This window comes from Lissotriton vulgaris, unplaced genomic scaffold (genome assembly GCF_964263255.1).
Source record: "Lissotriton vulgaris unplaced genomic scaffold, aLisVul1.2 SCAFFOLD_722, whole genome shotgun sequence".
Taxonomy (NCBI): domain Eukaryota; kingdom Metazoa; phylum Chordata; class Amphibia; order Caudata; family Salamandridae; genus Lissotriton; species Lissotriton vulgaris.
In genome coordinates, this window is record NW_028247608.1 from 347,311 (window position 1) to 372,076 (window position 24,766).

At 45.1% G+C, this 24,766-nt stretch overlaps 1 protein-coding gene across 1 annotated transcript in view; it reads left to right on the forward strand.

The window, feature by feature from the left end:
- Nucleotides 1-6,097: 6,097 nt before the first annotated feature.
- The window catches only part of UCKL1 (uridine-cytidine kinase 1 like 1), a 205,697-nt gene continuing 187,028 nt past the window's right edge, over nt 6,098-24,766 (forward strand). Inside the window, exon 1 of the mRNA XM_086949749.1 lies at nt 6,098-6,230. Coding sequence (XP_086805875.1) covers nt 6,160-6,230 — 71 coding nt within the window. The 5' untranslated portion in view covers nt 6,098-6,159. The remainder of the gene's footprint in view (nt 6,231-24,766) is intronic.

Below are 24,766 nucleotides of genomic sequence, written 5' to 3' on the forward strand. Positions count from 1 at the left end.
TCATGAAAATAGATATATCCTGATGGGTCCGTAGGGGACAAGGAGGGAATGAGGTAATTGAAAATTTTATGGTCAAGTATGTCCCCTAACGTGTACCCCAACGTCTCCATGTACGAGTTTAAAGTGCATGTAACTTCCCTCCGCAACCGAATCTGAAGACGCAAATACTTTTGCGTCAAACGTTAACATGTCCTCTATCAGATCCACCATGAATGGATTGATAATTCAGTTCCTAACCATGCCATGCCAACGTCTTTACATGGTGCACTCTCATGTTTTTCCTGGCTCTACAGAGCTAGGCCCTGATTTCTGCCTTCGAACCACTTCTGTCTCTGTCTCTGAAAGCTGCAGCATGGAGATGCATCCCTGACCTCTGCCTTACTTCCTGCCAAGCGAAGCGGTGCCTGGCTCGGCCTGGCCTGCCTGCCAAAACAGTATTTTGCCTTCAAGTTATCAGCCAGCCTCCTCGAAAACACATTCCAGTCTAGTGAAATAGGTAAACATATCCCCGGCTGCAGAGCAAAGGGCCAAGCCTTCCTGTCTCCTTCATGTAAATTCATTGCTCCCGTTACCATGGTAGGCCCCTGGCCCCGCGCATTGCACTTAGACACATATACATTTAGTATAGAATAGCCTCTGCCCGAGAGACCTTTTACTTCAGATTAACATCCCCCAAACACAAGATATCAGACATGTTATAGGAACAGGTCGATCTGACATGCCAGACTTCTGTCTCCCCTACTAGTGCTAAAGTCAAGCCCTCAGTTTTCCCCAGATACACGTCAATCACACGTCATACCAGCTGCGCGCGCACCCAGGTCATAGGTTTCAGCTGACTCTGCAGAATCCTCTATGCACCCACCCACTTATGACACGTTCTGTGACGTTTTCAGCACACGCCTCCGTGCACACCTTTGTACACGCCTTTTTGCTACGCACATGTGTTCTTATCATATTGTTTTCACTTGTCACGCCTACTGTATTCATTGCTATTGTACAGTTTTACTATATATGTCATGTACTGTTAATAAATCGTTGACATCTTTTTGCCATCATTGCATATACCCCGAACCCTTGTATTGATGGAATTGATTTCCATGGCTCGAGCCATCCCGATTAAAGCCCGTATGACTCAGACACCACGGACTCTGACTCTCATTGATTGAGCTATTCTTTTACTTGTTAGTAATTATATGGAAAAACTTGTACGGTAAATTATATTGTGTTGATGTACACCTAGGATGGATAGTGGCAAAGGGCCGTGGTGTACGGAAGCAGCATCGGGGTAGGCCTGAAGGGTTCCTAGGATTTGGCAAAGGGGGGGAACAAGTAGGGGCTGGGTGGTTCCCGGCAACAGACCATGATATAGCATACAAGATTGATGGCAGTGGTTTTAGAAAGGGCAGCCAGCACCTCTGTTGAGTTTGCAGATGTAAATCACTATATGTCATCTGGTGTGCTCAATGCAAACACCGCGCCATCCACAGTGTTACTCAGTACATAGTGAAAAAAACATTCTTCCATACACATTACTTCTATAAATTCGAAAAACAGCACAGCACAAAAAAGTTCTGCTTGACTATCAGTAGTCAGTATTAAGTTTAATTCAAAAAGGATCAAAGTTTAAAACAACCAGTGTAGCAGTCTTGACCATAGGTGACTCAAGTTTTCAGTGTTGACACATATATGTAGCAAATGATGTGAGCAGGGAACGACGCTTTGGAGTACAACTGAGTATTGGTGATTTCTTATAGAGGCACGGCACTTTGGCCTCTACTCGTTTATTATAACGAGTTTCACCGTCCCAACCGATACTGTTGGTGATTACATAAATGTATTGTGAGCTGTGGACGCACACAAGAATTATCAGACATCTTGAAATCCTTGCTTAAGATAAGACAAGGTTTTCTTCATCTGCTCGTTTTGCATACAGACATTTTTGCAAGCCTTGAGAAAGTCGTTTTAACGACGAAACACGTGTCGGCTGTTCATTTGCTACATCTACGTGTCAACACTCTGAAAACTTGAGTCACCTATGGTCAAGACTGTGCTACGCTGTTTGTTTTATACTTTGTTCAGTTTGTAATTAAACTTAATACTGACTACTGATAGTCAGCTACAACGTTTTTGTGCTGTGCTGTTGCTTGAATTAACAGACTATAATGTGCCAGCATTACCTGTGCCAGAGATATCCAAAGTTCATGCCCTGCACTGCACACACAGCCCACTATTTAGAAGATGTACACCACACCTCTGGCCCTTTCCCTCATTACCCACAGGTGACCAAGATCGAGAGCCCGGACAGTAGCAGCAGCATGTCAAGCGGCAGCCCCTCGGGCCGCTCCCTCAGCCTGGAGGGCCCCGACCCCCACCAGCAGCACCCGCAGCACCACGGCCAGGGATTCAGCGTGGATAACATCATGACCTCGCTCCTCGCTGCACCCAGGACTGGCATCCCTCCCTCCTTGTCCCTCAACTACTCACCCAGCCAGGGGTCCCGCTACAGCTCGCCCTACAGCCAGAACAGCAGCTCCAGAGCCGTGAGCTACCACTGCAACATGCAGGCCATGAACCTGTACTCGGGAGAGCGCTTCCTGACTTTGATTTCTGAACTATGTACCCCCCGGACTTCTCCTGGCACTCTAATCCATACTCACTCAGTCACTCTCATGGACTTTTTTTTCTTTTGTCCTGGCTGCCATTTTGCTGCTGTTCACTGCCTCTTTTCTCTGGACCCTGACCTGCCATCTTGTCCATTCCCTCGTACTTTCCCCTCATGTCCCCCTTGACGATCCTTAAATGTTTCTTCCTTTTTCTGATTTGCCTTTTCTCCATTCTCTAGTATCCCTCCCACCCTCCCTTGGTGTTGTGACTGCGTCCCCCCTCCAACCCCACTTAATGGAACTCTGCTCTCCTGTTTTTTTGGGTCTTGACCTGAGAAAATCTATTTGTATAGCTACGTATATAGAAATAACTCTAATCACTAGTATATGCAGTAGACCTTTGTACTCTCTACCATTTCTATGTGACTCTTAGAGTATATCAATATCTTGGAATCCACGATACCTGAAGATATATCTGATTCTCATGAGGCAGCTCAGAACTACCAACGCTGGCTACATTTGGCACTTGACCACTTAGCGCCAAATAAAAGAATGCAGCCAAATCGCACCAAACCTTGCGGCTTGGTTTTCGGAGTCACTAAGGCTCGAAAGACAACGCTGCAGAAACTTGGAGCGGCGTTGGCGCAGGAATTATGACAACCACGATAAAGATACTTACAAGAATGCCTTGCTCAGCTACAGAAAGCTGATCACTGCTGAAAAACGCACCTTCTACAGCACACAAATAGAACGTGCTTTCAACTCGAACAAACAATTGTATCAGGTGGTAAAAGAGTTAGCCAATCCTCCAGCCCCCCCCCCCCAATCGAACCATCCCAAATATTCTGTAATAAGGTAGCGGACTTTTTCCAGGCTAAGGTTATGGATATTTTTGACAATTTTACCAAAATAACGACCACCGACTCTGCCACCCCGGAGTCTCCCCCTTTGTCTCCAAACCCAAATTTTGAGGTCTTTTCTCCACCCCTGTCCATGGTGGAGCTTATAAATAGCGTTAAATCAGGATCACCATCGGACCCATGTCCTCCACGTATCATTAAATCAGTATCCAACCTAATAGCCCCAGTACTTAGCAACATCTGTTATTCCATATTTCAGACAGGTGTCTATCCCCCCGTCTGGAAAAAGGCAATTGTAACACCTCTTTTAAAAAAACCCGCACTAAATCCTTTAGAGCCCAAAAACTACCGTCCTATCGCCTCTCTCCCTTATCCTTCTAAAATAATTGAAAAGGTAATGAACCAACAGTTGTCGACTTTTATTGATCAGAATGATCTACTTGACAACACGCAGTTTGGTTTTAGGAAGGGCCATGGGACGGAGACTGCTTTGATAAAAGCTGCCGAGGAGGTCAGGATAATCATGGACAAGGGTGGTGTAGCTATCTTGATACTCCTTGATTTATCTGCGGCCTTCGACACGGTCGATCACACCATCCTGATCGACCGTGTCGCTGCCTTCGGCATTCAGGGCAGGGCCAGAGCAACGCTGGCATCTTTCCTGGCCAACCGAGTACAGTCCGTGAAGATGGGATGCTTCTGTTCTCCTGATTTCACTCTCCCGTGTGGCGTTCCCCAGGGCTCCTCGCTAAGTCCGACACTTTTTAACATCTACGTGTCGGACCTGGCGAGGGTAATTAAGTCGTTCGGTATAGGTCTAACATCATATGCCGACGACACACAGCTGGTCCTGGAGATACACAAAAATGGAGAAGCAGTGGCAGCAAACTTTCAGGAGGGCATGAAGGCCATCAGCTCATGGATGAACCGGAATTGTTTAAAAGTTAAATTCCGACAAGAAGGAGGTGATGGTTTTTGGCGAACTAACTCCGTCTTGGTCTCCGGTCTGGTGGCCTTCGGAACTCGGAGCTCCTCCACTACCAGTAGCTAAGGTGAAAAACTTGGGCGTGCTTTTCGATAATAAGCTTACGTTCCTTAGCCATGCCAACGCCGTGGTGTCAGCCTCCTTCTTTACCCTAAGAATGGTGAAGAAACTGCTCCCTTTTCTTCCCCCAACTGCGGGTAAAACCTTAATGTCCTCCTTGGTGTTATCCAAGGTGGACTACTGCAATGGTCTATTGCTTAACGCACAAGAGCAAGTTTTGAGCAAATTACAGCTTGTCCAAAACCATGCTGCAAGGATTCTCATGGGTATACCCAAGCACGCCTCTATCTCTCCTACAATTCGCGAGCTCCATTGGTTACCAATAAGAAGCCGGATAAAGTTTAAGGCTATGTGTATCATTCACAAGGCCTTGAACAATAATGGACCTGATTTCTTCAAAAGAGCATTCAAAGTGTACAAACCCAGTCGAACACTACGTTCATCCTCGGCCCAACAGCTCCAAATCCCATGCACAAAAAAAGTATCATGGGGAGATAGACGTTTTGTAGTGGCAGCATCAAAATTATGGAATCAGATCCCCACCTTTGTCAAAGATCATTCTTCACTACTTTCATTTCGAAAACATCTCAAGACTTGGCTCTTTAATCAGTAAGATGTCAGTGGAACCCCCGTAATCTGCAAACTCTAGCGCCGAGACACCGTAAGGTATTTGCGCGCTTTAGAAATTAAAAAAATAAAAATAAATATCCATTCGTATCCCTTCCCTATGCATATAGAGATAACTCTAATCACTAGTATATGCAGTAGACCTTTGTACTATCTACCATATCTATGTGACTCTTAGAGTATACCCATTTTTATCCCTTCATACATGCCAATAGACCCGATTCAGGTGGGAGAATACCGATTTTTCAAGCCAAAAATGGCTTTATTTTAGCTGTCTCCCGCCTGAAATTACATTTTCTACAATAGAAGTCAATGGGGAATTTCCATTCTCCCGATTTTTATTTTAAATCTCCCACTTCCCTGTCATAAAATGTTGGCATGTATGTCCCTTTCCTATGTATTTAGAAATAACTCTAATCACTAGTATATGCAGTAGACCTTTGTACTATCTACCAATACCTAGGTGACTCTTAGGGTATATCCATTCGTATCCCTTCCCTGTGTATTTAGAGATAACTCTAATCACTAGTCTCTTCTTTGTGTGGCTTTACATCTTGTACATTTGCAATGTTTTCTGTTTGTATCTTTAATGTAACGCATGTAATCCTTGGTCATTATGTTTTGCAACTGGTTCTTATATAAAGCGCTCTAACACCTTCGGGCAAAGTTCGCGCTATATAAAATCGCATTAAATAAAATAAAATGAAGTAAAGTAAATGTTCTCCAGTTGCTGGCCATACTTATATCACTGCCCGTCTGCATTTCGTACGAAAAGTTAAACCGTGCCCGGCTTCAAACCCTGCGAGCACTAGTCATCCCCAGTGGATGTCACAATACTTCCACATACAAATTGTAATTTGCCTACACTTCCCGACATGACGCGCGAACTCCCCACACTTTGTACTCTGGGAAATGTAGGCAACATTCCTTTGCTTCCGCTTGAGCTCCTGTTCCCTACGGTGTTCGACGCGAGCGCGTGCGCAGGAAGAGCGGCGGGCGCCGTGCGCAGCTTGAAGGTCGGTTGATGGAGGCGTCGGAGTTATCCCACGAGCGGCCTGGGATGTGTGAGGCGGAGGCAGCAGGAGACAACCACGGGTGAGGCCAGCCGCATAGCCCAGGCTGTGTTGAGCGGTGGTTTTACTGGTAGTGCGCATGCGCCTTATAGAAATATGGCGGATTGTGAGTGGGCGCACAGACTGCGCATGCACGGACTTCGCCCTGATTTGTTTGCTACGTTTCAGTGTGCCCTCTGAGTTGAAGCCTGCTTTTAGTAGCTGCTGTTTGCCTATCTCCCTGATATTGCGGTGAAAAGGGATTCTTGCGCCATGACCTCCCCATCTGTGGTGATCACTGATCCACTGCCCATGCTGTTGCCCTGTCTCTCCAGTGACTGCTCTCTTATCCCATGCACCACTTTGTCAATTGTATATTCTAGCAGACATGCCAACCCTCCCGATTCAGGCGTGAGACTACCGATTTCAAGGTTAGTCTCCCGCCTCCCGATTCCTGCAAGCAAAAACCCGATTCTTCAGGGGTTTCAGCTGACAGGGCTTGGTATTGTGTAAGGTGCTAATTCTCCAGCAATATTCAGAGTGGCGATGCAGGGGCTCTAGAAGGGGTGAAAAACCAACAAAGCGTCATTAACAAGGCAATGGTCTTTTAAAGACGTGTGAAGTACTGGGTGCGCGGGGAAGCTGTTACAGCCCGGGCTGCCACACAGGAGGGGGGAACGGGAAGGGGGGGGGGGTGCATGCACTGCCAGCAACCTGCCAGGCCAGTGCACAACACTTGCATCACCCTCTCTCTGCCTGCCATTGCGCTCCGTGCATCTGAAAGTTTAATAAAACACGTGCATTTACGTTTCAAAAGTCCGATCCTGCAGCAGCCACTCCCAAAGCCCATACATGCCGTTAACCCGATTCAATGCCCCATTCTCCCGATTTTTTTTTTAATTCTCCCACTTTGCTCATCTGAAATGTTGGCATGTATGATTCTAGCCATTCCCTAATATCTCGGATGTAGAAAATATTGGTCACAGAAATGCCTACCATCTGTGAAGTCCCCTCCCCCAAGGGTTCCATACGATCTCCTGTCATCTTCAACATATACACCAAGTGACTTTGCGCTCTACTCACAGATAGCATTCTCAATATTCACTAATATTCTAGATACCAACATTGTAAACGTGGTGAGAGGGAGATTTTATATAAAATAAAAAATCATTGTAATTGATTTTCCCCACCGACTTACATTGAAGAGAAGGAGATCATAGCTGCCAAGGTTTCAGATTGCTATGTGTGACATTTTCTTAATTTCAGTGTAAAAATGAGTGACAATTCGAAGACTATGAGTGACACTTTCTTGCAAGCATAATCGAGGTATGAGGTAGTTGGACCGGCATCACTGCGGCACGCCAGCGGTATTAATAAAATTTAAAGCACATTTTGCAGCAGAGACGGTCACTGAGGCACTACTTACTAACTTTCCAATGCCCTAAAACCACCCTGTCCTCCTGTACTCCGTGTTGCTTTTTCCCATGTATGCTTCCCTGCTCCAAGGTGTAAGAAAAGTATTCAATTACGACAATCACCGCGCAGAAAGGATATGGATGCTTCAACGTAGTTTATTGAAGGAAAATACGACTGGTTCATTCGTAGGTTACAGGTAGAATGAATCAAAGGGTAAACTCACCCACCTCCCGACCTTCCACATTTATTCAAAGCATAACATGTTTACCAAGAGCGTAACAGTCACGAGCTGTGACAAGAATACCACGCTCGTGACAGCCACGCTCCATGCACACAACACACTCTGTTGCTCTTTCCCATGTATGCTTCCCTGCTCCATGTTGCTTTCCTCTCTGTGCACCCCCACCCGCAAAACATTCCTGCTCTCTGTTTTGCTCTCTATCCCTCTTGTGCTTTTCTCTGAAATCCCCAACTGCTCCATGCTGCTTTCTCCCTCCTGTATTTCTCCTACCTTTAAACTCTCCCTCCCCTGTGCCCCTCTTTCTCTCTTCCTTGTGTATTTTTCTTCCTCCTGGTGGAAAAGAGCCCAGCACACCTTGTTGCTCTCTCACTCTTGTGCTTTCCCCTGCCGTTTCCACCAGTACCGGCACTCCATATTGATCTCTTCCCTTGTGGTCTGTACTCTGCCCCACTGTGTGTTGCTCTCTTCCTATCAATCAGGAATATTTGGGGTCTCAAGGCGCCGGGGGAGTGGGGGGGTTCGGGGCAGGGTACGACCAGCTCTGTAGGTCATCCGAAGAGCCAGGTCTTGAGATCCTTCCTGAATAGGTGCAGTGTCGGGCTTCTTCTGATGCAGATGGGGGAGTTGGTCCCAGTTCTTGCCCGTGATGTAGGAGAAGGATCTGCCTCCCGCTCTGGCCCTGTGGATGCAGGGGTCTGTGGCTAGGGCTGGGTTGGCAGTGCTAGATTTCTCTTGGGGGCATGGAAGGAGATTCAATTGTTGAGGTATTGGGGTCTGGTGTTATGGAGGGCTTTGTAGGCATGTGTGAGCAGTTTGAGGTTATTGTTTTTTCGACAGGGAGCCAGTGGAGGTCGCAGAGGTGTTGGGTGATGTGGTCATGTTGTGGGATCTCGAGGACGAGTCTGGTTGTGGCGTTATAGGCGGTCTTGAGATTGTGGTGGAGTTTTTAGTTGATTCCTGTATAGAGAACGTTTCCGTAGTCCAGTCTGCTGGTGATGAGTGCGTGGTTGACGGTCTTCCTGGAGTCAGGGGGATCCATTTGAAGGTCTTGCGAAGTATGCGTAGTGTGTTGAAGCATGTGGAGGACACCACGTCTATCTGGCGGTTCATGGTGAGTGAAGAGTTGAGTATGATGCAGAGGTTGAGAGTGTGGTCTTTAGGGGTGGGTGGGTGGGTTTCCCAGGGCGGGGAGCCACCAGGTGTTGTTCCATGCAGAGCAGGTGGAGCCAAGGATGAGTACTTCTGTTTTCTCCGAGTTGAGCTTCAGGCAGCTGCTTTTCATCCAGGTTGCGACTTCCTTCATCCCTTCTTGGAAACTGCTCCTGGTGATGTTGGATTACCCGGTGATGGAGAGGATAAGCTGGGTGTCGTCTGCATATGAGACTATGTTGAGTCCGTGTTTTCTGATGATAGTTGTGAGGGGGGGCCATGTAGATGCTGAAGAACGTGGGGCTGAGGGAGGATCCTGTGGTACTCCGCATCTGATCTCTGTAAATTCGGCGATGTAGTCTGCAATGGCGTTGGTGAAAGGGGAGTGGGGTCCGGGCGGTCTGTAGGCGAGTGTTCCGCGGAGCGTCGTTCTGGGGTTGTGCTGGGTCTGGAAGTGGGTGTGCTCCATGAGGGGCAAGGCGTCGTCCGAGATGGTAGTTGTTAGTCAGAGGGAGCTTTTGTGGATGATGGCGAGGCCCCCTCCTGGGCAGTTGGGATGGTCTTTTCTTAAGATCTTGTATCCGTCTGGGATGGCAGTTGCAATGTCTGGGGCTGAGATGACGTTGGTCCTGGTGTCTAGGAGTAAGGCAATGTCGGGCGAGTGAGTGTTGAGGAGATCCCAGAATTCTACGGTGTGTCTGTGCAGAGAGCATACGTTGAGGAGGATGCAGCTCAGGGGCTTGTGTATGGTGGCATCCTATGGGTTAGGGGTGGCTGTCTGGGTCCGGCCGGAGGTGGGTGCAGGTCCAGCGACATCGTCGGCAGGAGAACAAGCCTTGAGAGTTGCTCGGCATCGAAAGCTGTAAGCTGCTGTTGTGTCCAGGGTTGGGTGTGTGGAGAGGGCTGGGGTCGTAGCAATGGATCGGGGGATCAGGGTCCCTGGCCCTGGTCACGGACGGGCGCAGATGGACTTGCCTTTGGTGCGCCAGTGGCACAGCTGTGCAGAGGCTGCCATTAAGTACGGGTTAAGGGAGGGTGAGAAGCTGGGAGGCGGGCGCGGGACCACGCTGGGGGAAAGAGCCTCGGGGGCAGCAGCGGTGGGGAAAAAGGCAATGCAAAACAGGAAACCAAAAAGGAAAAGACAGCAAAAAGGCAAAATAGGCAACAGGCAAATAACAGGAGAGACAGAGAGAGGCAAAAACAGAAAGAGGAAGACACCCTAGACCACCAGGGATGAGCCGCAGACAGGAGCCTGTGGGTAGAGAACGGCATTGAACACAATGCCTGGATAACCAGAAGGCGCTCGGGGCAGTGCCTTAACGATGGTGCTGCGTGAGTGGGGTGCAATTACCCTGACTAGGAGGTCAGAAGTCTTGCTCACCATGACGCGCAGCAGCCGCCATTAAGTAGGGGTCGGGGGAGGGTGAGTAGCTGGGAGGCGGGACCGGAAACACACTGTGGGGGGAGGTGCCATGGGAGCAGCAGCGTCTGGGAAAAAAACAACTTAAAACAGGAAAACAAAAAGAAAAAGACAGAAAAAACCCAAATTAGGCCACAGTCATATAACAGGAGAGACAGAGAGACGCAAACACAGAAAGCGGAAGACACACACAGAGCAGACTAGCAGAAGAGCAGGCTTTTCCACTGGCTCTTCCACCAGACCACCAGGGATGAGGTGCAGGCCGGAGCTTAGAGTATCTTTTTCTCTCTCCTACATACTAGCTTTGCAACTTGAGGAGAGGTAATTCATAAGGGTTACGCCTTGCCATAACGGCTCCTGCTGCAGCAAACACCGGCCCGGGCATGATTGTGGGGCTCAGCCGCAGCTACACAGGATGGGGCTGCCATCGTGGTCTGTGCAGGGGTCAGCTGAGCCGCCGGTCGGGTCCGTCGCGCGATCGTTGTGTTTGATAAAATAACAGAGGCTATGCCCTTTTAAGGTGCATATACATTTTCTTTGTAGCATGAGTTTGGGACGTGGTCCATCTGCTCTTGTTTAATGGACACAGCCCTAAATACAACTTCAATGTGATAAGTTAGCAGCCAGTTAGCTCTCTCCAAATTCAGCTTAGTGACTAAGAAGATGTAGAATGTTAAAGTGAGAAATGCAAAGCAGCCAAAAGGATAAGTGAGAAATGCACTAAGTGAAAAAAAAAGTGTTCGAGTGAAAGGGCTTGCAAACGGTAAGCACTTAATGGGAGGTGTATAGGAATAAACTGGGCAGAGAACGAGAGAGGACTAATAATGCACAACAGTTAGGAGTATCTAAGGTCACTATTGCCCTTCGGTACCAGTGGCAGAGGCATGAACTAAGGGGAAACATGGCTAAGATCACATTGATACCCTCTAGTATCTATTCTTTCCTCTACCCTTGGCTTTTGAGCAGCAGCAAAACAGGCGGCTATTGAGGCGTGTGGGATCATTGGTTGTGAAGGGGTGTGCAGTGACACTTTAACCACCCCTGGCATTCTGTTCATGCGCGCAGCGGGCTAAGAGGTTATGGTACTGTTAACCTGTTTTGCAATTATAACAAGCATTTGCAATGCAATAGTTCTTGCATTAAGAAGGTTTGAGCTATTGGTATTGTAAATGACACATTTTTTATTTATGTTTTAGTTTTGAAAATTGCGAAATTAATAGCTTTGTCATTTACAATGCAAATAGTTATAACTTTCGGAAATGGGACACCTTTAGCATTTGTAATGCAATATGTGTTATATTTACGTGTATTGATATTACAAATAACAATGGCTTTTAATTTTTTTTCAATAATTAATACTTAAATAAAAGTTATTGTAATTTATAATGGCAATAGCTTAAAGTTTTGTAAATAACTTTTGTGAAGATTATGTTCAGTGTATTTTATTGTGACGATAATCCAAGAACAGAAGTGTAATATTAACATCTTTTTGTTACATTTGTAATAAAGCGTGAAACATGGAGAGAACATATTTGAACCAGGGGTTGCACAGATTGATGCTGTGGTGGCGCTGAGTGATGTTGTGATGGCGAACAAGTGATGCTGTGGCGTTCAGTGATGCTGTGGTAGCGCATAGTGATGTTGTGGTGCCCCTGAGTGATGCTGTGGTGGTGCGGAGTGGTGCTGTATGCTATGCTATGTTTTGGTTTGCTATCCTATGTTTTGTTTTGTTATTCTATGCTATGTTTTGCTATCCTATGCTTTGATTTGTTATGCTATGCTGTGCTGTGTTTTGTTATGCTATGCTGTGCTGTGTTTTGTTATGCTATGCTATGTTTTGTTATGCTATGCTATGTTTTGCTATGCTATGCTTTGTTATGCTATGCTATGTTTTGTTATGCTATGCTATATTTTGTTGTGTTTTATTATGCTATGCTTTGTTTTGCTATGCTATGTTTTGTTGTGTTTTGCTATGTTTTGTTATGCTATGTGTTGTTGTGTTTTGTTATGCTATGTTTTGTTATGCTATGCTATGTTTTGTTTTGCTATCCTATGCTTTGTTTTGTTATGCTATGCTATGTTTAGTTTTGCTATCCTATGCTTTGTTTTGCTATGCTATGCTATGTTTCGTTGTGTTTTGTTATGCTATACTATGTTTTGTTGTGTTATGCTATGCTTTGTTATGCTATGTTTTGTTATGCTATGCTATGTTTTGTTGTGTTTTATTATGCTATGCTTTGTTTTGCTATGCTATGTTGTGTTATGCTATGCTTTGTTATGCTATGCTTTGTTATGCTATGTTTTGTTATGCTATGCTAAGCTTTGTTTTGTTATGCTATGCTATGCTATGTTGTGTTTTGTTATGCTATGTTTTGCTATGCTATGCTTTGTCATGCTATGCTTTGTTTTTCTATGCTGTGTTTTGTTATGCTATGTTTTGTTATTCTATGCTATGTTTTGTTGTCTTTGATATGCTATGTTTTGCTATGCTATTATACGTTCTGTTTTGCAATGTTATGTTTTGTTGTGTTTTGTTAAGCTATGCTATGTTTTGTTGTGTTTTGCTATGTGTTGTTATGCTATGTGTTGTGTTTTGTTATGCTATGTTTTGTTATGTTATGCTATGTTTTGTTATGCTATGCTGTTTTGTTTTGCTATCCTATGCTTTGTTTTGTTATGCTATGCTATGTTTAGTTTTGCTATCCTATGCTTTGTTTTGTTGTGTTTTGTTATGCTATGCTATGTTTTGTTGTGTTTTGCTATGCTATGCTTTGTTATGCTATGTTTTGTTATGCTATGCTTTGTTTTGTTGTGTTTTATCCTCATCGCTGCTGCCGACGGCCGTCACGTACACTACCTTTGGAGAGCTGCGCACGTCCGTTGGCCGCCGCGGCCCCGCCCGCGCAATAGAACGTTCCGCACTAGCGCGGAATGTTCGGCGCAGTTAAGAGGGTATTATGCTATGCTTTGTTTTACTATGCTATGTTTTGTTATGCTATGTTTTGTTATGCTATGTTTTGTTATGCGATGCTAAGCTTTGTTTTGTTATGCTATGTTGTGTTTTGGTATGCTATGTTTTGTTGTGTTTTGTTATGCTATGCTATGTTTTGCTATGCTTTGCAATGCTATGTTTTGTTATGTATGCTATGTTTTGTTGTGTTTTGTTATGCTATCCTATGTTTTGTTGTGTTTTGCTATGTTTTGTTATGCTATGCTTTGTTTTATGTTTTGTCATGCTATGTTTTCTTATGTTATGCTATGTTTTGTTCTGCTATGTGTTGTGTTTTGTTATGCTATGTTTTGTTATGTTTTGTCATGCTATGTTTTCTTATGTTATGCTATGTTTTGTTCTGCTATGTGTTGTGTTTTGTTATGCTATGTTTTGTTATGTTTTGCTATGTTTTGTTATGCTATGCTATGTTTTGTTATGCTATGCTATGCTTTGTTTTGTTATGTTATGCTATGATATCTTTAGTTTTGCTATCCTATGCTTTTTGTTATGCTATGCTATGTTTTGTTGTGTTTTGCTATGCTTTGTTATGCTATGCTATGTTTTGTTGTGTTTTATTATGCTATGCTTATTTTGCTATGCTATGTTTTGTTATGCCATGTTTTGTTATGCTATGCTATGCTTTGTTATGCTATGTTTTGTTATGCTATGTTTTGTTATGCTAAACTTTGTTTTGTTATGCTATGCTATGTTGTGTTTTGTTATGCTATGCTATGTTATGTTGTGTTTTGTTATGCTATGCTATGCTATGTTTTGCTATGCTTTGCAATGCTATGTTTTGTTATGTATGCTATGTTTTGTTGTGTTTTGTTATGCTATGCTATGTATTGTTGTGTTTTGCTATGTATTGTTATGCTATGTTTTGTTATGCTATGCTTTGTTTTATGTTATGTGATGCTACGTTTTGTTATGTAATGCTATGTTTTGTTCTGCTATGTTTTGTTCTGCTATGTTTTGTTATGTTACGCTATGCTATGTTTTGTTTTACTCTGCTATGTTTTGTTTTGCTATGCTTTGTTATGTAATGCTTTGTTTTGTTATGCTATGCTATGCTGTGCTGTGTTTTGTTATATGCTATGTTTTGTTATGCTATGCTGGTGAGGGTGTGTGAGTGTGTGTGAGGGTGAGTGAGGGGGTGTGAGGGTGAGGGGGTGTGAGGGTGAGGGGGTGTGAGGGTGATAGTGTGTGAGAGTTAGAGGGTGAGGGGATGTGTGAGTGAGGGGGTGTGAGGGTGAGGGTGCTAGGGTGAGAGGTGTGAGGGTAAGGGGGTGTAAGGGTGAGGGGGTGTGAGGGTGTGTGAGGGTGAGTGAGGGTGTGTGAGGGTGTGAGGGTGTGTGAGGGTGAGGGTGTGAGAGTGAGGGTGTGAGGGTGTGAGGGTGAGGGGGTGTGAGGGTGAGGGGGTGTGAGGGTGGGGGAGTGAGGGTGAGGGTGAGGGGTGTGAGGGTGAGGGGTGTGAAGGTGTGTGAGGGTGAGGGTGTGAGGGTGTGTGAGGGTGAGGGGGTGTGGGGTGAGGCGGTGTGAGGGTGAGTGAGGGTGAGGGGGGGTGAGGGGGTGAGAGGGTGAGTGAGGGTGAGGGTGTGTGAGAGTGAGGAGGTGTCTGAGGGTGAGGGGGTGTGAGGGTGAGGGGGGAGAGGGTGAGTGAGGGTGAGGGTGTGTGAGGGTAAGGGTGCGTGCGGTGTGAGGGGGTGAGGGTGAGTGAGGGTGAGAGGGTTGTGAGAGTGAGGGTGAGGGTGAGTGAGGATGTGAGGGTGAGTGAGGGTGAGACGGTGTGAGGGTGTGAGGGTGGGTGAGGGTGAGTGAGGGTTTGTGAGGGTGGGTGAGGGTGTATGAGGGTGAGTGAGGGTGGGTGAGGGGGTGAGTGAGGGTGAGGGGGTGTGTGAGGGGTGGGTGAGGGGGTGTGAGTGTGTGGGGGTGTGAGTGGGTGAGGGTGAGAGGGTTGTGAGGGTGAGGGGGTGAGGGTGTGTGAGGGTGTGTGAGGGTGAGAGGGTGTGTGAGGGTGAGTGAGGGTTGTGAGGGTGAGGGGGTGTGAGGGTGAGTGAGGGTGAGGGGGTGTGAGGGTGAGGGGGTGTGAGGGTGAGTGAGGGTGAGGATGCGAGAGGGTGAGGGTGTGTGAGGGTGAGGGTGTGTGAGAGTGAGGGTGTGTGAGGGTGTGAGGGTGAGGGGGTCTGAGGGTGAGAGGGAGAGTGAGGGTGTGTGAGGGTGAGGGGGTGTGAGGGTGAGAGGGTGAGTGAGGGTGAGGGTGGGTGAGGGTGTGTGAGAGTGAGGGGGTGTGAGGGTGAGGAGGTATGTGAGGGTGAGGGGGTGAGGGTGAGTGAGGGGGGAGGGTGTGAGGGTGAGAGAGTGTGAGGGTGGGTGAGGGTGAGTGACGGTGTGTGAGGGTGAGAGGGTGTGGGGCTGTGAGGGTGAGGGTGTGAGGGTGAGGGTGTGTGCGGTGTGAGGGGGTGAGGGTGAGTGAGGGTGAGAGAGTTGTGAGAGTGAGGGTGAGGGGGTGAGGGTGAGTGAGGATGTGTGAGGGTGAGTGAGGGTGTGAGAGGGTGTGAGGTTGTGAGGGTGAGTGAGGGTGGGGGAGGGTGTGTGAGGGGCTGAGGGTGGGTGAGGGTGGGTGAGAGGGTGAGTGAGGGTGAGGGTGTGTGTGAGGGGTGTGTGAGGGTGAAGGGGTGTGCAGGTGAGGGGTGGTGAGGGTGAGGGGGTGTGAGGGTGTGAGTGGGTGAGAGGGTTTCGAGGGTGTGAGGGTGAGTGAGGGGGTGTGAGGGTGAGTGAGGTGTGTGAGGGTGAGAGGGGGTGTGAGGGTGAGTGAGGTGAGAGGGTTGTGAGGGTGAGGGTGAGAGGGTGTGTGAGGGTGTGTGAGGGTGTTAGGGTGTGTGAGGTTGAGGAGGTGTGAGGGTGAGGGTCCGAAGTAAATGGTGGCAGGGCAGACATCATAAGACAGAGAGAAGAGACTGCGTTGTGACTGCGTTGGTCAGTTTCCGAATCAGGAGGGGCAGAGTCAGCACAGTCTTCGAGGGATCAACATGTCTAGAGGCAAAGCATAGCGGATGTAGCATTGCAGCTAGCAAGTCGAGTGTTTTCAAGCTGAGTGTCCCTAGAGAGATGGCAACACAGCAACAGCATTTGAGGAGCAAGGCTACAGTAAACAAGCACGGTAGGCTTTCACTTTTGTCCAGAAAAAAAAGGTGCAGAGCACGCCGAACAAAGCACGGCTTCCCCGCGAAATGGATGCAAAAAAAACCAAGCTCTCGGCATTGCTGTGGCGGGGAGGGGGGGCGGGCGGGGGAGCGGCAGTCTTTGAAGTCTCTGATGCCGAGGCACAGACAAATGGTGTTGTGTGATTTGGCAGGCGATGTGCACGCACATCAGATCAACGGAAGGGTGGGAGGGACATTGGCGAGCGAGGGGTGAGGGGTTGTGCAGCCTGGTGAGCTGAAGTGGCAGCAGAGGTGGAGCGTGGCGCGTGGTTGTGCTCACATGCACTGTGTCCGATCCGATCCGCAGTTTTGTAAGACTTTTTAGGTCGCCTACTATAATCTCGCCAACAAGCATTGCTAAAGCAATGTCTTAGGCTCCACCTAACAACAAGCATTGCTAAAGCAATGCCTTAGGCTCGAACTAAAAATGGAAAATAGATGGAGTTTGGTAGAGGTGAGAAAGCATTTAGAAAGTATATATTTAGGAGCTTTGCAAAAAGTGGGTGCTTCATGTGTGGGGAAAAGGTTAACAAGCATTTGCAATGCAATAGGTCTCGCATTAGGAAAGTTTGAGCTATTGGTATTGTAAATGACAAATTTTTTATTTATGTGTTGGTTTTGAAAATAGCGAAAATAATAGCTTTGTCATTTACAATGCCAATAGTTATAACTTTTGCAAATGTGACACCTATAGCATTTGTAATGCAATATGTGTTGTATTTACGTGACTTAGATGTATTGATATTACAAATAACAATGGCTTTTAATTTTTTTTATAATTAATACTTAAATAAAAGTTATTGTAATTTATAATGGCAATAGCTTAAACTCTTGTATATAACTTTTGTGAAGATTATGTTCTGTGTATTTTATTGTGACGAAAATCCAAGAACAGAAGTGAAATATTAACATCTTTTTGTGACATTTGTAATTAAGCTTGAAACATTGAGAGGAAATATTTGAACCAGTTGTTGTTGAATAGTTGCACAGATTGATGCTGTTGTGGCGCTGAGTGATGTTGTGGTGGCGACGAGTGATGCTTTGGCGTTGATTGATGCTGTGCTGGTGCTGAGTGATGCTGTGGTGATGGGATAGATAGAGTGAGTGCAATAGATAGATAGATAGAAGGAGGGCGATAGATAGAGGGAGAGCGATAGATAGATAGATAGAGTGAGGGCGATCGATAGATAGATAGATGATAGAGTGATGGCGATAGATAGAGTGAGGGCGATAGATAGACAGATAGATAGAGTGAGGGCAATCGATAGATAGAGTGAGGGCGATAGATAGAGTGAGGGCGATAGATAGATAGATAGAGTGAGGGTGATAGATAGATATAGTAAGGGCGATAGAGTGAGGGCGATAGATAGATCGATAGAGTGAGGGCGATAGATAGATAGAGTGAGGGCGATAGATAGATAGATAGATAGATAGATAGATAGATAGAGTGAGGGTGATAGATAAATATAGTGAGGGCGATAGAGTGAGGGCGATAGATAGATCGATAGAGTGAGGGCGATAGATAGAGTGAGGGCGATAGATAGCTCGATAGAGTGAGGGCGATAGAGTGAGGGCGATGGATAGAGTGAGGGCGATAGATAGATAGATAGAGTGAGGGTGATAGATAGATATAGTAAGGGCGATAGAGTGAGGGCGATAGATAGATCGATAGAGTGAGGGCGATAGATAGATAGAGTGAGGGCGATAGATAGATAGATAGATAGATAGAGTGAGGGTGATAGATAAATATAGTGAGGGCGATAGAGTGAGGGCGATAGATAGATCGATAGAGTGAGGGCGATAGATAGAGTGAGGGCGATAGATAGCTCGATAGAGTGAGGGCGATAGAGTGAGGGCGATAGATAGATCGATAGAGTAAGGGCGATAGATAGATAGAGTGATACTGATAGATGGATAGACAGAGTGAGGGAGATAGATAGATAGATAGATAGAGTGAGGCCGATAGATAGATAGATGGATGGATGGATGGATGGATAGATAGATAGATAGATGATAGAGTGATGGCGATAGATAGAGTGAGGGCGATAGATAGACAGATAGATAGAGTGAGGGCAATCGATAGATAGAGTGAGGGCGATAGATAGATAGATAGAGATAGATATATATAGATAGATAGATATAGATATAGATAGATATAGATATAGATAGATAGATAGATAGATAGATAGATAGATAGATAGATAGATAGATAGATAGATGGTGATAGATAGATAGAGTGAGGGTGATAGATAGAGTGAGGGCGTTAGGGGATTATGTTCCAGAATTCTGGTATGAAATTGAGGAGACTGCTGACTTCACAAGTATCACAACCTAAGGGGTTTCCTTTTCTAAAAACCAAGCGCAACAGTTTAAATGACTTATTGGTAAAGTTTAATGCAGTAACTTGGATGAAAATTTAATTGCGTGTAAGTAGCAGGAGCCTAACATTATCCCATAGTCCTATTGTGCAGGTTGTGAAGAAATAGGGCGAGAATATTTTAGTTTATCCTGTTTTGTTTGCAGCTATCCCAAAACAAAATTTGTATTGTGAATGTAAATAAAAGCGTATTTTTGCAATACGATTTGAACTTTGGTTTAAAAAAAATTTGTTTTTATGCAGTTTAGTGTAGCTGTGTAAATAAATCCTACTGTATTCGCATTTGTTTTGGTGAAAAAAGGAGCCTGAAAGTTTGCTGTAGTGTGAAACATTACCATGTTCCCTACAGCTGCGAAAGGAAACAAGGACCAGCTAATTGGGTGGGGATAAGGCTTGTTGTAAAGATCCTAATCTTTTCGTCTGCAGCATCTGTCAGATGCAAATCAGTAACTTCAAAAACAAGACGGGCCGGCGGGTTACCCACTGCTCCACTTGAGCGCATAAGGTGTAATCAGCAGGACTCGCGTCTCAGACTGCTTGTCTCAGTCTGGCTGTAAATCAGGTTTATGCCTTCAGAAGATGCTCCGCAAATTCCACAGGTCGAGCAGGCAAAGTCGGAAGGGGATTTATGGGTGTGTGGGTTTTGCAACCTTGACGAGCTTACCGTCTGTTTAAATTTTATTTATGACGGAGAAATGTCAGTGTTTTTACGGGTGAATTCAAGGAAAATAACAGTTTATCATGTGCCTGGCGGTCAGCTGCTAATTGCTAACTTGAAGCTGGCTTTTTGCTTCTGACAGTGAAGGGGGTTTTTATGCGATCGCTTTAAACATGCTTTGAGATGACCTGCCTTAAGTAGTAATCTGTGCCTGGCCCCTTCGTTGTATAGGCCAAAATTGTTGGGGGGGGTCTGTAGGGTGTGCACGAATTGTGGTTGACGAGAGAAAGAAGTACCCGCTATTAATGTCCCTGCACTGTGTTTATTAGCTACAGAACCGTGTGCTAAATCTGATTACAAACAATATCACCTGTGCCTAGTAAAATTCAAATAAACTTTTATGAATATTTGGACAGAAGGAATTACTGTATACATGTTTTCTCCGCAGGATAATTGACTTGATAATGCTAGAAAATAAGCACCAGATGCACATCCTGTTTGATTAAGTTCCAGATGTGCCAGAAATTTATTTTAAATACTTACCTGCTGGTGACACCATCGGTGACTCGGAAACGCTTACGTCATGCCGGTAAATAGTGTATTTAGCTGAACTGAACTGAAATGAATTGAATCGCAATGAACTGAATGAATTACATAAAATCATTGGAAATGGAAACTCCCTTTCTGAACTTTCATGGAGGGAAAGCAGTTCTAAAAACTGTTTACTGATTTGCCGCATGGAAATTTCTGGTCACATCTTACTATCAAAAACATGCTTTTTGCAGCGTGAGTGGTATCGCATGACCCAATTTGAGAAAAAAATGAGGAATGAGAAAATGGAGTGATAATGGGAACTGCAAGCAAAATTGAGGAGCGAAGAAAGAAGGGGAATGAGTGAGAAGACTTGAAGAGAGGAGGCAATCATAAGAGCGATGGGGAAGGGACCTTGGAGAGGAGAACATGGGAAATGCGCTACACAGAATTAAGAAGGAATATTTGAGAAGAAGAGGCTAAGAAAAGGCAAGAAATACGGAAATTAAAGAAGGATGAAGAAAGAGGGGGAGCTAGATGGTTGTAAGAAAGAACAAGGAAGAGAAGAACGTGAGAGGTGGGGGATAAAGGGACAGCGGAATACAAGCTCTCGGCATTGCTGTGGCGGGGGGGTGGGCGGGGGAGCGGCAGCCTTTGAAGTCCGATGCGAGGCACAGACAAATGGTGGTGCGCGATGTGCATGCGGGGAGAGCGGCAGCCTTTGAAGTCTGATGCGAGGCACAGACAAATGGCGGTGTGATGAGGCTGTCGATGGCGTGCACGCGCATACTCACATGAACTGTACGCGATCCGCAAGTTTGATAGAGTTTATGAACTGCCTACTATAAACTCGCCTATCTATCCCTCCGAGATATAATAGTCGAGACCTAAAAATGTAAGAGTCTTAAAAAAACACCACCACCTTCCCCTTCACCTTCTTTGAATGCCAAGACATAGTAGTCATAGAGCTTTATGGTGAATGCCACCTGGCTGGGAAACAATGTGTTGTGCTGCTTGTTGGTGCATGCTGTAAGTGCTGTAGATGGCTGTGAGTTCATCATAGGCCTGCCTGCCCTCCATGCATCCGATGGGCTGGGACACTCATTACATAAACCCCCTTACCGCCAATCTTAGGTGAAAGGTTGTGAGAGGACAATTACTGTGGGAGTGGAGCTTTAGTAAGCTCCCAATGTACTACAGAGTAGGACCTAAATGAGGAAGGTCACAAATTACAGCTTCTTTTGCGCTTCCTATATGAGCGTCTTGACATTTTTAGTTTGGGGAAGGGGGTGGGAGGGTGTGTGTGTGTTTTTAGAGCAGTGCCTTCCACAGCACATGCTGGGAGGAGCACTGTAAGTCTCATAAGAACTAATGTTCCAGAGATGCGAGGGAGTTCACTGGGCTGGGGGACAGTAGATCTTATCTCTTGTGCATGACGCTGTGTTTAAATCTCAGGTAGGCTGGAGAGTGTTTTATAAGTGCCTCATTATTCACAGCCGTCTCCCATGGGAGACAGCATTTTCTTGTAATAAGCCACAATTGCCTGCCTTCCACAGTTGCTGTTTTCACTCTCCTCGTTCATGGAGGAGAAGGCGGTGGTGCTGGCATGGTTGGGCTTGAATTTAAATTGCCACTTTGTGTGCCTTGTGTTTCTCCCATGCTGACTGGGCATGTGACCATGTTCCTGCTTGCGCCCTGTCTCCCAGCATTTCCAGATAGCAGCTGTAAGGGGGTACCCACTACTGCTGATAGATGCTTACAGTGATATCCACTGAACCTGAGTGCATCCCTACAGTGGTAACCTGTCCTTGCCCTTTGATGCCACACTCTGCATATTATTCTGGTCATGGTGCTGTCATCAGCACCGAGAAGCGATTCCTTTTTAGGTGTTTATTAATAGTTGCAGGACTTTGTCAGTTAACCCTACCGATCTTCGGCTACAATAAAATGGAATTCAGGAGTAGGTACCATATGTTGAACAGGGTGCATTATAGAAGAGTTACCAAAAGGAGTCTGAAGATGAGTATTGCGTCATATGTGGTGAACCTAAAAGGCACTCATAGCAAACTATATAATTAATTAACAATAATCATTTTGGCAGAGCCAGAACTTTCAATGCATGTTAAAGAAAGTAGGTGTTCAAGGACGTTGTTATTGTGTGATAAAAAGTGGTGAAGCCAACAACATTTTATCATGACATCTACATAAAACAAATGAATGTGCAAGGGAGATTAGTCAATAGTACTGTATCTTTGTGAAAGGCTAAGGCATAGAGAGGACGTACACTTAAACAAAGAAGTATATCGGCAATTAAGATGTTGTTGTGTCAGCAAAGTGAAATACATCAAATAACACACACTTACATTATAGATTATTGAAAGGACTATTTGATTCCTCATCACCAAAACCTAATGAAAACACAAACTGACCATCAACAAAAAGTAATGGACCTGATGGAAAGCTATGGCAAACAGTAAAACAGTGAAAAACATCTGAAAGCCAAGGGCTGGGTGGTACTGACAAATCCCGTTCGTTCAAGGTACTTCTTCGTATTGTATCTTTTCAAAGTCTTGATAACATGAGGGCTTTATTGCCAGAATTTAGGCAGATTTATAACATACGCCCAAAGAGGTATCTGGGAATATTTATCTTGGATAACTTGGAAGATCTGTACTCGCTAAATGATATACCCATGTTAAAAAAGGTTGAGTCTCAATTAGATTGCTAGAATCTATTGCCATTGTCTATAATGGAACGGGCTGCTCTAATACGTATGTCTATTTTACCTCTTTTTAACTTCCTTTTCAGTGCAGCCCCTTGCGCAATCCAGGTTTCCTTTTTAAAAAAAAGTGGATGCTTTGATTTCCTCCTTCCTTTGGACAAAAACGTTTTCTAGACTTGCACTTAGCACCTTGTACCTCCCATCCGCACAAGGAGGGTTGTCCCTCCCAAATATTAGAGAATACTACTTTGCTACTTTTGCACATCATAGTTTCAGGTTTTTTTGTTTAGACAATCATGAGGCAGACAATTTTTTTCTGAAGATGATGTTGCTGGAATCTAAAATTACCGATCCTGCCAGAATTACGAAGGATCCAAAGAAGGTCCACTATAAGTCCCTACAGTGGCTATTTAAACAGAAAACCCAGCTCCTGAAATTTTATGGAATTTTCAAAATAAGCAGTTCAACTGATTTAATCAATTTTAGTTTCGGAGAGGGGGGTTGCCTGGGCAAAAATATAGCGAGACTATTGAAGGAGAATGGCTTTGAAAAAATTGAGGACTTCCTCTTAGGGAATAGATGGAAATCCTGGGAGGAAATCTCTAGACAGATCCAACACTCGAGCACAATATTGAAATGGTCTTTTTTTATGCTCCATGGGGAGCTCAGAGAGCTAGATATAGGTAATCTATTTTATAAAAAAGACTTATCAATAGCATTAAATAATCCAACACAAAAGAAGATCGGTATTTGGATTAAAATACTAAAAGAAGACAACGCAATCGAATCCTTCATAAAGGTCAGAGAAAGGTGGAAAAAGAGGGAAGACAATGAAATTAGCAAAACAACATGGGATAAAATTAATAAATTTAACAAAACTATCTACCGTGGTGCGAATTTTAAACGTATGCAATTTTATAGCAAAAGGTTAATTTATAGAACTCCCTCATTCCTCCACAGTATTTATTCCCAAGTTGACGATAAGTGCTTCCGCTGTGAAGAAAAGGGTACCTGGAAACACATCGTCTGGGAGTGCCCTAAAATACAGTAATTTTGGAAGGAAATAGAAAAATACCTCAGTACCACGACCAAAGCCATTATTTCATTTGGCAAATTAACTTCAGTTCTAGGCTGCTCCCCGAGCCCCACTCCATACGATGAGTCCTTATTTATAGCATCTCTAATAGCTAAATCAATTATTTTGCAGTCCTGGAAATCAGAGATAGTACCAACTCTACAATCATGGAAGGCAAAACAATTTTGGATTCAGGGTAGGGAAAGAAAATACGCATTGAGATCAGGGGCTCTTAGGAAATATGATAAATATTGGAGTGCGTTTGAATCCTAGTCTGACTTTCTTGGATACCAATTTTAATCACTTCTTCTAATATTAGTCTGCTGGATCGCTATTTCTTTTTTTTTTTTTTTTTTTTTTTTTTTTTGGAAAACCTTTATTTATAGAAAAAGTACACTGCTATTTAGCCATACATCCCGGAGGCCAGGCAGCATGGAGTCAACAGGAACGGTCGTGTACAATACCATCAACAGGTGCAATCAGGTTTAATTTTTAAATAAGAGTGAACTCAAAATTAAATAAACCATAAGGTAGGAAGGCCCATAAAGGGCAAAAAGGAAGAGACGTGCAAGAAGCACGATAGGCAGCAGAAGAGAAAGAGAAGGAGGCTGAGGACAGTACGGGTATATCGGGCTATTGTAGCGGGAGGGGGTCGGAGGCCCGACACCCAAGGTTGTGCACAATAAGAATGACGACTGTGAATTACTTGGGGGGTAGCACAGCAGGAGGTATAAAGTGGAGTCCCGGGTAGGGGGTGTTACGGGGAAGGCAGGGCCCCAGTATCTAGTTCCACGG